This window comes from Tiliqua scincoides, chromosome 5, assembly GCF_035046505.1.
Source record: "Tiliqua scincoides isolate rTilSci1 chromosome 5, rTilSci1.hap2, whole genome shotgun sequence".
Taxonomy (NCBI): domain Eukaryota; kingdom Metazoa; phylum Chordata; class Lepidosauria; order Squamata; family Scincidae; genus Tiliqua; species Tiliqua scincoides.
In genome coordinates, this window is record NC_089825.1 from 119,634,873 (window position 1) to 119,649,120 (window position 14,248).

Here is a 14,248-nt window from a genome sequence, read left to right on the forward strand (position 1 = left end):
ATGAGAAGACCTCTTTGCCAGCAGATAATTTATATATTTATATATGTATTATGTATATTTTATTTCTGCATATTTATTTCCCTTGCTGGAGAGGGAATGGTGATCAAATCAGCTTTAAGTCTGTAGAACAGCTATGCTCATTGTGATGGTCCATGAGCCAACCATTTCCTGGCTGAGCTCCTCAAGGAACATCCCAAAAGGAGCAGAGCTGCCCAGGAGTGCAGGAATGGGGTTCTGTAAGCCAGAACAGGCCACAGCAGCTGATAATACAGTGATTCCCAAACTTTTTAGCACTGGGACCCACTTTTTAAAACCACACTCTATCAGGACTCACCTAGTTTTACAAGACTTAAAAAAAAAGTTGTACTTTACCAGCTGCTCAAGCCCCTGTTCTTTTTACTATGGTGGAGGTGGTGGTGGTGGTGGGGAACCACCTTCTGGAGCATTTGTTGAGCTTCACATTCATTGGTTCAGGACCATTCTGGTGGCCTTGTGTTCCCCCTCACCTGTGGTATACCCGTGAAAATCTGAGCCCCCCCCCCCCAAGCCACCATTCCATGTAGGAAGACTTTGGCTTAAAGGCAACTCATGTTCTTGGTGTTTATTTATTTATTTATAAGCCTTCTTAGCCTTCCTGTAATGTTAAAATGTTGTGTGCGACTGCGTTTTTCAGAAGTGCTTTCCGGCAGAATACTTTAAAGTCAAACAGCTTTGTAGCTCTGATGGAATCACTACGATCTTTCCATTTTTCCAGTACTGTACTTGTGTTTTGAAATAAGCCATGCAAGGTTCTAACAGTGGCCAAAAAGGGTGAACTTATGTACTGTACTTTTAATATGACATTCAATAAAATGTTGGTTTTTTAAAAAAAAATACCCATGGTGGCGTATGATAAAATTTTCTCAAGCAAGCTAAGAAATGTCTTAACCTGGAGTTGGAAAAGTGTTTATCTGAGGAGGATGAAGAACAATGCTCTGCAATGCACTCTTCTACTTTTCACTGCAGGAATCCATGCTACAGGGAATGGTAACACATGGCGGGATGTGGTTGTATTCTTGCATGTACATATCACAGCATCTATAGGCTGGGAAGAAGAAAGGAGGTCTGCCTGAAAAACAGACAAGAGGAGAAATAATAATAATAATAATAATAATAATAATAATAAACAACTTTATTTCTATCCTGACCTTCTCCCTAAAGGGACCCAGGGCGGTTTACAACATATTAAAAACAGATTAAAACATAATTTAACAAACAGATAAAAACATATTAAAAACACATTAACAGAAACCATAAAAACAGTAGTCAGATAAAAGTCAGAATAAAAAAGAGCATAAAACAGCAGTTCATAGAGGAATCAGGCCTGTAACAAAAAACAACTAAAAGATGTATAAAAGATGTTAAAAAGGCCATGAAGTCAGAAGGCTTGTTTAAACAGCAAGGTCTTCAGGCCTCGCTGAAAAGTCTCAAGAGAGTGAGCCATTCTCAAGTCAAGGGGAAGGGAGTTCCATAACGTTGGTGCCACTAATGAGAAGGCCCTGTTTCTTGCCGCTGCCGCACGTACCTCCTTAGGCGGCGGCACTTGTAAAAAGGCCTTCTCTGATGACCTGAGAGGATGAACCGGATTGTACGGGAGTAGGCGATCTCTAAGATACCCTGGCCCAGAGCAGTATAGGACATTAAAGGTCAAAGCCAGCACCTTGAATTGGGCCCGGAAACGAATGGGCAGCCAATGTAGCCCCCGGAGAAGCGGACTGACAAAGTCCAGAAAATCCAGATAATCTTTTCCTCTCCCAGAGCTACAGCCCTGCACAGAAGTCTTGGCTCTGGCATTGCACTCCAAAGCAGTAGAATAGCTTGAAGGGGGGCAGAACATTAAGTACTGCAGGTGCCACAATGCGCCACGGAAATGGCCCCTCCCACTCACTGTCAGAGCCAGCGGTGGCAACGTGCCTGTGCGGTGCTGTTGCTACCTGGTATAGCTCCAATGGTGAGTGGGAGGGGCCGCTTAGCCAGCATATTGCAGTGCCTGCAATATGTAGTTTTGGCCCCCCTTAGCTACTGCCCCAGCACTGCCCCAAAGCATAGTGTCTCCCACCCTGACCCATGTCTGTACATTCACACACCACAGAAGGCATTTCACTCACCTCCGGACTCAAGCTTGCCCTGCAGGGGAGGTCTCAAATTTCTTCTTGCGCCCCTCCATGCCACTCAAAGCATCAATGTTCTTTCGCCAGTCACCCACCTCCCGATTCTCCTGCAGAAGGGAAAGGCATCAATAAAAAATAAGGCTTCCTAGGAGTAGAAACCGAGGTCACAACAGCCTGCGAGAGGTTGCATTTTCTGTCTTGACTCCAGGTAAGGAGAAGAGCACCTCAGGGCATCAGAGAAGCAGTTGTTGAACGCAGGAGAAAACAGATGTGTTGAGGATATAGTTACTCCTGGCAACTGGGTCAGCAACTAATTTTTAACAGGATCCCTATTTGAATAGCGGACAGGCAGCTATATAGCTGCCAACCAATTATTCACGCCCATGACCCCAGACACCAGGGAGGATAAAAATGGATGATATTAAAAATACGTCAGCTGGATTTTTAAAAATCGAAATTGAATTACCTGATTTTTGTTTATGTTTCAGATATCATTTTCTATTTTAAAAACAACTTGGTTTAAAATGAAAACGGGATCCAGAAAAGAAGTGTTTCTGATTCAAAAAAGAACACAGTGATCAAATTATGAAAGAGTATATGGACAGGGCTCTTGACAGGGTCCACAAGTCCCACCCACTGACTCCCCCCAATTTAGCCGTAGTACAGACCTTACTGGTAGCCTTTCAGAAACTGTAAATGGAGGAACAAAAGATAAAAGGAACAGACCCTTCCCAGTCTCCCTGTAATTCAAACCCTGAGTGTAGTGATGGAGACAGGTGGCACAATCCTAACCCACTTTCCAGCACTGGCATAGCTGTGCCAATGGGGCGTGTGCTGCATCCTGCAGTTGGGGGGCAGTCACGGAGGCCTCTTCAAGGTAAGGCAATGTTTGTTCCTTTACCTTGGAGTTGCATTGCCCTTATGTCAGTGCTGGAAAGTGGGTTAGGATTGCGGCCAGAGCCACCTACCTATAAGTCCCACCCCTGCTGCCAAGACCATTGGGTTCAGAAATGTCATACAGATGATCAACTGCTCTCTTCACTCCCATCTCCCCCTTTTTTCCTTCCCTTCTTCATCAACCACCGACCATTCCAGCCTCACCTTCTCAGTGTCATCTTTCTTGACCTGTTTAAGATTGGCCCTCAAGTCCATGGAGACCTTGTGCTTGGAGCCCAGGAGGGCCTGCATCATGGCGTCGGCAGAGAGTCGGACACGACGAAGAGCTGGACGCTTAAACTTACCCCGCAAGTCAAAGATCTTCTGATTTAAGTCCTGGATCTGAGGTGGGGACAGAAAATCTTTCAGAGTCCACTTTAAAAATGAGAGAAAAGACGTGGCTGCATTTCAGGGATCATGGTTGGCAACCTTCAGTCTCGAAAGACTGTGGTATAAGCCTACAGCACCCTGGTATTCCAAGGCGGACTCCCATCCAAGTACTAACCAGGCCTGACCCTGCTTAGCTTCCAAGATCAGACAGATCAGTTCTCTGCCAAATTCTCACTGCCCAGCAGGCACAAGGTGGCTTGCAATAATCCAGGAAAAAAACACAAAATGTTATAAAATGCAATTAAAAAGACAAACAAGAAATTAAAAAGAACCAACTAGCAGCCATTGGCTGAGTGAACCCCCTTTTAGTGTGGTGATGGATGCGGGTTTCTTTTAACAGGACACGCTGACAGAAAGAAGGCAGTCCTAGCCATACTTCTGGTGCCAATGTGAAACCAGTCCAACACTGACACCTAGTGGCCATCCTTACTAATTCATGCACTCAAAAAGTGACACTTGAAACATCAGTTGAATAGTACATTTTTAGCTAGAATGTTCTTACAAATAAAAGAGGTATACTGCCTCTGAACAGGGAGATTCCATGTAGTTAGTTGTGGTCAATGGGCGCTAATAGCCCTCCATCCTCCAAGAATGTGTCTATCCCCCTGTTTAAAGCCCCCTGTTTAAAGATTAAAGCTAGTGGCAAACGCTAAATCTTGTGGCAACTAATTCCCTAAATTAGTGTAGCTTTCTATGAACAAGTCCTTTCTTTTTGTACTATTCTCCATGTACAACATATCTGTTTCACTGATTGATTCTGAGTTCCAGCAACATGAGAGGGAGAAAAATTGTCATCTGCTTTCTCCCCACCATGTATAATTTTAGAAACCTTGACCAAGTCTCTCCTACTCTTTGTTACCTTTTTTCTAAATTAAACTCATAGAGAAACTGCTCCTTTCTTTCTTTCTTTCTTTCTTTCTTTCTTTCTTTCTTTCTTTCTTTCTTTCTTTCTTTCTTTCTTTCTTTCTTCACTTTTCTAAATTAAACTCATAGAGAAACTGCTTCTTTCTTTCTTTCTTTCTTTCTTTCTTTCTTGATCTTCACATTCCTAGAATCATGGAGCTGGAAGGGACCAAAAAGGTCATCTAGTCCAACCCCCTGTCTTGTAGCAGGAAATCCTTCCTGGAGCATCTCCAGCAGGAGTCTGTCAAGCCCCTGCTTGAAGATCTCCAGTGGGGGAGACTCCACTCCCTAGGCACCTAGGAACCTCCCTAGGTTCCACTGCTGTTCTTGACTCCTTTCTGTCAAGAATTTCTTTCTGATGTCCAACTGGAATCTCCTCTCTTGCCGCTTGTACCCATTGGCGTAGTTCAAGTTCTTGAGCCATTCCTCATTGGGAAGTAGCTCCAGTGTCATGAATATGTACAGTTTAGGCCTAGTAACTTGTAAAGCCTGAACCAAGCTAAAACAGTAACACAGAAGTGGCTTGCAGTTCCTAGCTGCTAGGAATTTACAACTCAATGGAAGGTGATAATGTAGCACCAAGGCAGCCAGAAAGACGCCCATAAAATGGAATGCAGCTGTAGATCTCAAGGGGGGAGGGAAGAGCTGAGAGGGCTAGCATCCAGCCCCACTTCCATAGGACAGAGTCTTTTGTCATTGTCTTTGTTGGGGAAGGTTGTGGGTGCAAGATCCTGCAGCCTGGTCCAGGTCCAGGTCCAGCCAAGATCCAGGGCCATGTGGCCTTATAGAAACCTGGAGGAAAGATCTACAAAGAAAGCTGATCCAGGTGAGAGTAGGGAAAAATAGAGATAGCCAGTTAGCTTTGTTATTTTAATGCTGATCTGTTTCCTAGAAGTTTATGCCTCTAGCATTTGCTGCCTTATAACTTTATGTAACCCTATGTATTTAATAAAGCTAAAATCTTTTTACTAAGTTGTTTCATTGTCTGTTGGGGACAAAGGTTCAGAATCCTACCTAGCCGTTCAGCAAGCTACCAAATCCTCATTGAGGACTAGTAACTTGAGGACTGAGGCTTTAATTAAAGAAAGTGCTCAGTGCATACAAGGGATATAGTTACGCCTAGAGGGTCTCCCTGGACTGAGATACTGGCAGATACAGGGTGGTGGCAGTACTACCGAACAGGGTTCCTTGAGGGCTCTGGGTTCGAGAACCAAGAACTCTGAGCACCCAAAACCCTGGGAGTGTAGACAAGTATACGACATCCAGCCCACCTCAATGAGAAAGTGTCCCAAGCCCACCTCATTGATGCTCTTGTTGACACGGGCCTCCATGTCATAGCGCTCCTCATCCTTCTTGTCGACCTGGGCATGCAGCTCCCGGCACATCTCCTGTGGGCAAAAGAATGTAAGTTAAACAGGGCTTCAGTGGACCCAGGGCTCTGGCTCAGAAGTAATGAGGAGGAGAGTCCTCTGAACATGCGCAAAGTGCTTTTGCAGAGTTAATACTTCTGGCCCAACACAACTGTAACACTCCACAGCATCTGAACAGCCAGCTGTGCATGGTGCTGGTTGACTGCTCACCCTTGTGACCAAGAACTGCCATGCCCTATTCCTGGAGCAGCTTCCAAAAAAATTAATGAGGTGGTAAACTGATGGAACAGCCTCTCTGAATCATGAAGACAGGAGCAAGGCTGATGGCTGAACCAGCCATCAATGCATTGATCTGCACGTCTGTCGTGCAGCTGGTAAACCAGAAGGAAGCTGGGTTTGTCACAGTATTGAGGAGTGTACATAATTGATACCACGCCTGGCTTCAGTTGCTGGCATTCTGACCAGGTTCTTCAGCCACACACTGACCATACCTGCAGCTCTGTGAGACCGAGGCCTGCCAGCTGCAAGGGGCTGCAGCGCTCAGCAAGGTAGCGCTCTTTCTCCTGGGCATGCTCTTCTGCCTCTTTCTCCATTTCCTGCTTGGCCACCTGGAGCATCATTGTCTGTGGTAAGTGAAGGATACAGGCCCAGATTAGACAGATTGGAGCCACACTAAGCTCATGTTTCTCCTGTAATCCCAAGAACAACCCACTAGGCACTTAATTAAAAACGGAGACAAGAGGATGAAGAAATACATGGATACAATGTAGTGCCCTGAAGCACATTTCAGTGGGCAGGAGGTTTGGTCTGGGCAGGAGGTCTGGTCTAGAGGGTAGAGCCTCCATCTGCCTGAAGATAACATCCACAAGGTCGCCAGTTCGAGGCCACCGGCACCGTGCGACTTTGGAGCAGCTGACAAGCTGAAGCCGAGCAATTCCATCTGCTCTGAGCGTGGGAGGATGGAGGCCAGAATGTGAAGCCAGATCGGAATGAGACACCTAGAATGTAGTGGTTCTTGAAAGAAAGAACCTTCTTTGAAATTGTAAAAATCCCTATTTAATAAGGGATTTAAATAAGCCTGCCTATGTAAACCGCCTTGAATAAAGTCTTGAATAAAGACCAAGAAAGGCGGTATATAAATACCTGTTGTTATTATTATTATTATTATTTGAAAGATAGGCAGCTTGCCTGAAGTGAGAGGGACAAGGCAGTGCATCCTTGTGCCCATTCTCCCACCTCTCATCCCCACACATCCATTTACAAGCATTACCTTGAGCTGCAATTTCCGAGAAGCAGTTATCTTGGATTTTCTCTGTGATAGAATGAAAGAAAATACAAGTTATTCAAGAGAGTCTCAGAGAGCTCTCCAAAGTCATGGCAGCAGGTGTGGTCTGGTGGTTGAGTGGAAGGCTGAACATCCTTTGAATGCTAAGCAGGAGTGTTCCTCCTTGAATTTTCCTCCTCTAGACCAGACCTCCTAGTGTTCCTAGGCAGGAGGTCTGGTCTAGAGGGTTGAGCCTCCGTTTGCCTGAAGATAACATCCGAAGGTCGCCAGTTCGAGGCCACCGGCACTGTGCGACCTTGAAGCAGCTGACAAGCTGAGCCGAGTTATTCCATCTGCTCTGAGCGTGGGAGGATGGAGGCCAGAATGTGAAACCAGATCAGAGTGAAACATCTGAATGTTGTGGTTCTTGAAAGATAGAACCTTCTTTCAATTGTAAAAATCCCTACGGGGATTTAATCAGCCTGCATATGTAAACCGCTTTGAATAAAGTCTGAGGAGAAATCTGAGAACCTAGAAAGGCGGTATATAAATACCTGTATTATTATTATTATTATTATTATTATTATTATTATTATTATTATTATTATTATTATTAATTTTGGATGGGAGCTGATAAAGTTGTCCTGAGACAACAGAGGCAGGAGGAGTTAAACAGGTTGGATGACCTGAAACTGCTCCTGCTGGAATCTCAGAAGATGTGATGACCATACCCTGAAGGATTCCATCTGGAAGAGAAGGGTTCAACGAGCTGCCTGTAGAACAATTATTGTAAAAACTCAATTGTCCTCTACTATGGAGCTTTGTAAGCCCCATTGGACATTTGCTTCAGCCTGGGAAAGGCGGGATATAAATTTCTCCAATAAATAAATGAGAATACCTCTCCTCCTAAATGAAGGAAGAAGGAATGCCTCTTCTAAGATGGCTCTTGCCACCTGCACTTGCTGTGCACTTGCATAAAAAAAAGAATGCAAACATTGTTTAAAATCTGCTGCTCTCTAATTTATCAAAAAGTAATTTATCGATATAACCAAATCATCAACTCAGAGGTTGCAGCGATGTTGTAGAGACATACATCCTGCATGTTCTCCAACAGATCTCCAAGATCTCCAGAAGTACCATATACATGCTGGAAAGAAATCTGAGATTTGCAAGAACAAGAATTCTGCATCCTGAATATCAAAATCCTGAAGTGAAAGGAGATATACAACAGAAGACTCAAGTTCCAGTCCTTTTGCTTCAACACACCTTTAGAGGGCATGGAAACTCACCTTATCATGTGGCTCAATAGCATATGCTCGATAATTTGCAGAAGACTTTCTGCGAAGGGGAGGGACTGTAGCAGGGGGAGGAGGAGGAGGGGCAGGCTTGGGTGGTACTGGCTCCCTTTTCGACTCGGCGATGGTTTCTTCTGCTTCTTCCTCCAAATATTCTTCCTCCTCCTCCTCTTCATACTGCAGAAAGAAGAGGTGTATTAATGTCATTTCGTTCAGTGTTGCATTGTCTTTAAGGAACGTTATGGGGAACTAGCTGGATGATAAGTCTTTTTGAATCTAAGCAGGCTATGTGTCTAGGTTTTCAAAACATGACTTTTATAGATCATGTTTCTGGGGTAAGGGTACACTGATGGTGTGCATCTTCCACTATTAGATAACCCCCAAGATCTAAGCTTCTCCCTCTGACCTGGGCCACCCCCTGTCTCAGAATTCTCACTTCCCCTCTTATGTTGAAGATGAACCAAAACATATGAGTGCATTGTTATAATTAAAAAAAAAATAATATATCCTTTTGTCAAATCTAGGACTTCACTTATGCCAGGTCTCATCCTTGTCACGCTCAGCCCTGATTTTACTAGCAAGATTTACTCCTGGGTGTGTGGAGTAGTGTTAAAGGATGTATGTGAGCATAAGCAGACTGAATATCCTTCTGTATAATGTGACCAGAACTTGCCTTCTCACACATCAGACATTAAGGAGAAGAATTTTTAGGAGGATGCAACTTCCCAGGAGTGGCTTCTTCCCTGAATGCAACTTCCCTGTATCCATAGTGAAAATGAAGTCCAAACAGGCTTTTGCTCGACTGCTCCTGTTCCCCAAGCTTGCCTTAGGACACCTGCATAACAGTTTGACAGGTACACCACCCCAGTCAAACTGCCCACCTGACATTGTCCCCTTTTCTTTCTCAGAAATTATTAACTCACATTCCAGGGAGCTGAGCTCTGGTTTGGTACCACAGAGAAGCTCCTACAAAGTTCAAATTACTCTCCAGAGGGAATGCAACTACAGATCTGTGGGTCATTTGGTGGTCTGAGTGGAACAGCTACATGTGATGACTTCACATTGATGGAATTTACTACATCTATTCTGCACTGGAATTTTTTTCATGTAACTTGTACTTTCCACATTTAGAGTAGAACCACTGAAAATTAGAGTTCCCCTGATGTCTCTAAATAAGGGATCTTGAAGGAGTAAGACAAGCCCCCTAACAAAAAGATAATTTTTTTCCCTATCAGTTTTTGGGATGCTCCTTCGTTGATACTTACAGTGACCTCTTCCCTGCGAAAGATAAAATAGAAAGACATGAGTCAGTCAGACTGAATGTGATCCTCTTTGATTTATACACACCCCTTTTCCTGGTAGTCTCAAAGCCAACTTTTAAAGTGTTTTCTTCCACCTGCCCCAATATTCAGAGAACCTCTGACCTAGGAAAATGCTGTGTCTCACTGTCCCTCCCTTCCCTTTCCTAAAATACACATCTCCACTTCCTCTTCCACACAAATGTCCCCCGTTTCCTCTGACTGTCTCTGTCTCAGGAGAAAAATCATTTTCCTTCCACAGGAGGTTGCAGATCCAATCTTCCTGCTCTTAGAACATGAACCTTAGATGGTGGCCTGAGATGTAGCAGTGCTCCACCAACAGGAACTTGTTGAAGGCTTTCTCAAACCAGGTGGTGGTCCAGTTCTAGATAATTCAGCTAACTCAGACACACCACCAAAACACATACCTCAGCCCCCACCAAATGACACTGGTTTAGACCCCTGCTAACTGGTTAAGAGGCGCTTTTTCAAGTGGGTGCTCCTCTTTTATTTAGCAGGGGGCGAGTAACTGGCCCACCTCACCCCAGCAGTGTCTTTTCTAGTGGCTGTCTGCTGGTGTTGCATCTTTTTAGATTGTGAGCCCTTTTGGGACAGGGAGCCATTAGATATTTGATTTTCTCTGTAAACCGCTTTGTGAATTTTTTGTTGAAAAGCGGTATATAAATACTGTTGTTGTTGGTTTAAGAATTACTCACTCGTCTGCCATTTTGAAAAATAAACCTTCAGATACGCTGGAAGAGAACAATTTCCAGAGAGGGAGCCGTGTTAGCCTGTTGCAGCAAAAATGACAAGAGATCAGTTATTGTATATGTTAAGTCACACAACATTACACGACAATGGTCCCTGACTGTCCCATCCCTAGGAATCCCCTTCTATGATCCCCTCCTACCTTTGGACATCCTTTTGTTTCTATCTCCATTTATGTGCATACACATACCCTTAGCTGGATGGCTTCAGGCATCGAAGGAAATAGACTGTTGTTCATGACAGCTTATGCTGAAATAACAGCCCAAGCCTACTGCCTGCTATGTTATAGCATGCAGCTGTGCCAACAGAGAATGTGCTGCATGCTTTATGCTATGGTGGTAATAGGGAACCAGAGCATCAATGAGAGGTAAGTAAAAAACATGGTAGGCCTTCAGGCTGCCTACTGGCCTCCATGAACCAGTAGGTAGGTGGTAGCTGGAGCTCTATGTAGCTGGAGTAGGTTCAAGGAGAGGAAGGGGACAAGGGTTGGAAAATGGAGAATAAGATCTGAAGTGTGGGGGTGGGTCGTCCCCCGTATCCATAGATTCACGTATTTGGAGGGGGTTCTGGATTGGGGATATATGCCTGTATATAAAAACGGAAAGGGGAGGACAAAACAGATCCCAAATTTATATATAAAAGTTACATTAGAGAACAATCCTATGTATGTCTAACCAGAAATAAGTTATTTACTTCCGTGTGTGTCTTGTGTGGCTCCACATTCAATGCCGTGAACAAGACTCCCTTCTTGTTCCTGATTCAGTCTTACCATTTATTTTCTTCCATACAACTGCCCTGCCAACCCTATTCATCATCCATTGATATCTGGGGATGGGGCAGACTTGCATATGCCCTTAGGAAAATGTCTCAGTTTGCCTCCTGCAGAGCCCAACACCTCTCAGCTCAAATTCTTTGAATAACTTTTCAGAGGCAGCTAAAATTACACATCAGTTCTGAATGCAGCAGAAGCGTGTACCAGACAGGCGTACTCATCAGGAGGCCATGGTTCCCTGCTGTGCATACCCGCAGTGGCAAATTCAAGTTCACCTCTGCGAAATGTCTGAAATCACCACCTGGAGCCATGAATTGAACTGAGTCACTGTGAACTAGAACGCGCAAATGCTAAAAGGTTATCTGTGCCAACTTAAGCCTGCCCACACACTAACTTACATATTAGGTTAAGCCAGTTATTAAGGGATGGGTTTTAAGTGCCTCTTTTTTCCACAAAAGTGTGTGTGTGTGTGTGTGTGTGTGTGTGTGTGTCGAGGGAGGAGGTGCAGGTTGGGAGCAAGGTTATCATTTTGCCCCTGCACTAAATTCTTACTGAAAATTGCCATCCTAAAGTATTTGTTTACTAAAAATAGCTGCTTCAGGGTCAAATAGCCTCCGGCCCGCTGTTTTCATTCTGCTGCTTCTTTATGGCTGTTTTGTTACCATTATTTATTATTTGAGATTGTATCCTGTCAGCCACTTTGAGAATCTTAACATTGGAAGATGGGTTTTAAAGCGATGAAATAAATAAAGAGAAAGTGAGAAAGCCCGATGTTTTTTTTTGGTTTTTTTTTTCTGGAGAGCATTACGATCGTCTTGCCTCAAAGCCCATCATGAAAATAGGTCCCCATTTTGGTTTCTGAGGTCAGGTGGGGCCTTAACTGTTTGCCACTTCAGCCCACCGCCAGGCTCTCTTTGACCTCTATCGACGTATTTGTCTGAGCTGTGTACAAGATACTGTTATCACCGGAGGCTCTCTAGAGCAGCTAAATTTATGCTGTTTTATCACTTCTAAATGGGGCTAGACCATTCCACAGCATGCTAGCAGCACAAAATGAAGAGACAGATGGGAAGGGGCCAGTTCGGTCAAGGTGGCCACATCCTTGCCCTTCCTCCATTTGGGGAGTGGGTGGGTTGGGTGTTGCACTTTTTACATGACCCCCTCATCTAATGCAGAAATGCAACCTGTGATTTTTTTTTTTTTTAAAGAGGAGGGGCTGAATTTCTGACACCTTCAGGGGACTTAATATTATGAGCATCTGCCTAAGAAATTATTTCCCTCAGGTTGAGAAATATGTGTGTTGGGTATGTGTGTGTGTGTTTGGGGGAGGGGGGGTGAATCTCAGAGGCAGGAGGCAAAAATACCAAGGCAGCCTTTTTTCCTTAGCAAGCTGCGAAGGGACGCCTTTATTCTTAGCGCAAGGTGTGAAATCAACCATTCAGCACCCTTTCTGGAGACATCTGCTGCAGGGAACAGTCAGAAATACAGCAGGAAAGGCCTGTTGGGCCTTCTTGTGTTCTCTTCAAAAGCGACCAGATCTCTCTCTTGTACAACGAGAACAGCACCAACAACTCCAAAATTACCCAAGGTTTATTTGATCCATATCCTGGTGCGGCAAGGGATTGCTTCACGCATCTTTCTGCAAGAAGGGGCGCATTTCCCTCCCCATCTCATAATATTGCAGTCACGTGAGCTGCTACATTTGTAGTTCAGGGTCAGTGAAATTCAGTGCCCAGCGCATAAGAGAACCGCATTAGGTGCTTCTGAGGGAGCAGTTACGCCTTTTCTACCAATTTAAGGATACATGTAATTTTTTTGTTTTTAGCCATTTTGAGGGTACCACATGGGGGCAAGTAGAAATATTGTAATCCATAATGAAAAATGCAAGTGCTAAGCTGAACTACTCATGTGAACAGGGTCTAGATCTCTTTATGTGAACAAAGGTTTACGTCATATCAGCTGCAATTTAACTGGTTTGAAACCATGGCTCATATTTAGGAAGAATTTGCTGGGATCTAAGCTAGTTCGGATTTGGGGTGGAGGCTGCTGAATCACTTACTATTCAGCTAGGATAACCAGTTGTCTGCTTCTGCATCCCAATGCTTACTCAACCTGTACACTGTAAATAAACAGATCATATGGACACTGCAAGTTGCTGGTACTCTTGAGCACTATCCTATTTATAAACACCTTGTGGCACCTTAATGCTCAGTTCGTTGACTCCACCGTGCAAAGGGTGCCCTGATTTTCCAACCGTTTGGTGAAGTGGGAAAACTTATCTTTTTATTCAGAAACCCAGCAGAGCAACTCCTTATATTATAACATTGTATACATATCCCTACAGAACAAAGGAACATCCCCTATACAATCTACATCCCCCACTACACACACACTACACACACAAACACACCCCCAACAATTACCTGGTGTTTCCAAGAATTGGTCAAAGCACGGACAGAGAGGCAATAATTCCCCAGTGTTTGAGAGGGCACCAATAAGGCCTTTTATAACAAAGTGGCTCAGTATCAGCTAAGCCTTTTTAGGAAAGAAGGAGAATGGAATGTATTCCTCTGATAAGAAGTGCCACTAGCAGACACTGCTAGGAGAAGGGGGAAGGGATTTTGGAAGTCTTTGGTTGGAGACTCCAAGGGAAAGGCAGGCAGAGCCCTTGATGAAAGGCTGCATTGACAGAATCATAGGAAGTTATGCTCAACTCTCTTCCTGCTCCCATAAAACAAGGTCACAAGATGCTCCAGAATTACCCACAAAACATAGCATGCTAAAAACAAGATGGCTACATGAAAGATTGCTCAAACCAAGCACTACTACTACTAAGGCAAGTGTTTGCTAGAGCCACATACACTTATGATCACTGTGAGAGTATGCATGTGTGCATTTGAAAGAGAATAATCTATGTATCACTGATGAAGACTGCGAGCTACGGAGAGCTGGGTATGTGAACAGTTTGAATAAGAGCATCTTAAGTAGGAGTGAGAACGAACCCGCGTGCCAATTATGAACACACTGTGTATGAGTCTGTGAATATATGAGCAGTTTTACCTGTGTAGGAGAGAGCTCTGGAATTAAAGGCAGAACATTGGG

The 14,248-nt window shown here is 44.2% G+C and overlaps 1 protein-coding gene across 1 annotated transcript; it reads right to left on the reverse strand.

The window, feature by feature from the left end:
- Positions 1 to 586: 586 nt before the first annotated feature.
- TNNI3 (troponin I3, cardiac type) lies at positions 587 to 13,675 on the reverse strand. Its single transcript, XM_066627316.1, has 10 exons — positions 13,570 to 13,675; positions 10,323 to 10,397; positions 9,574 to 9,586; positions 8,303 to 8,485; positions 7,020 to 7,061; positions 6,241 to 6,372; positions 5,678 to 5,767; positions 3,252 to 3,428; positions 2,148 to 2,257; positions 587 to 1,108 (listed from the first exon to the last, which is right to left on the reverse strand). The coding sequence occupies exons 2-9, from the start codon at positions 10,331 to 10,333 to the stop codon at positions 2,156 to 2,158; spliced, it is 750 nt and encodes a 249-aa protein (XP_066483413.1). The 5' UTR covers positions 10,334 to 10,397; positions 13,570 to 13,675; the 3' UTR covers positions 587 to 1,108; positions 2,148 to 2,155.
- Positions 13,676 to 14,248: the final 573 nt, after the last annotated feature.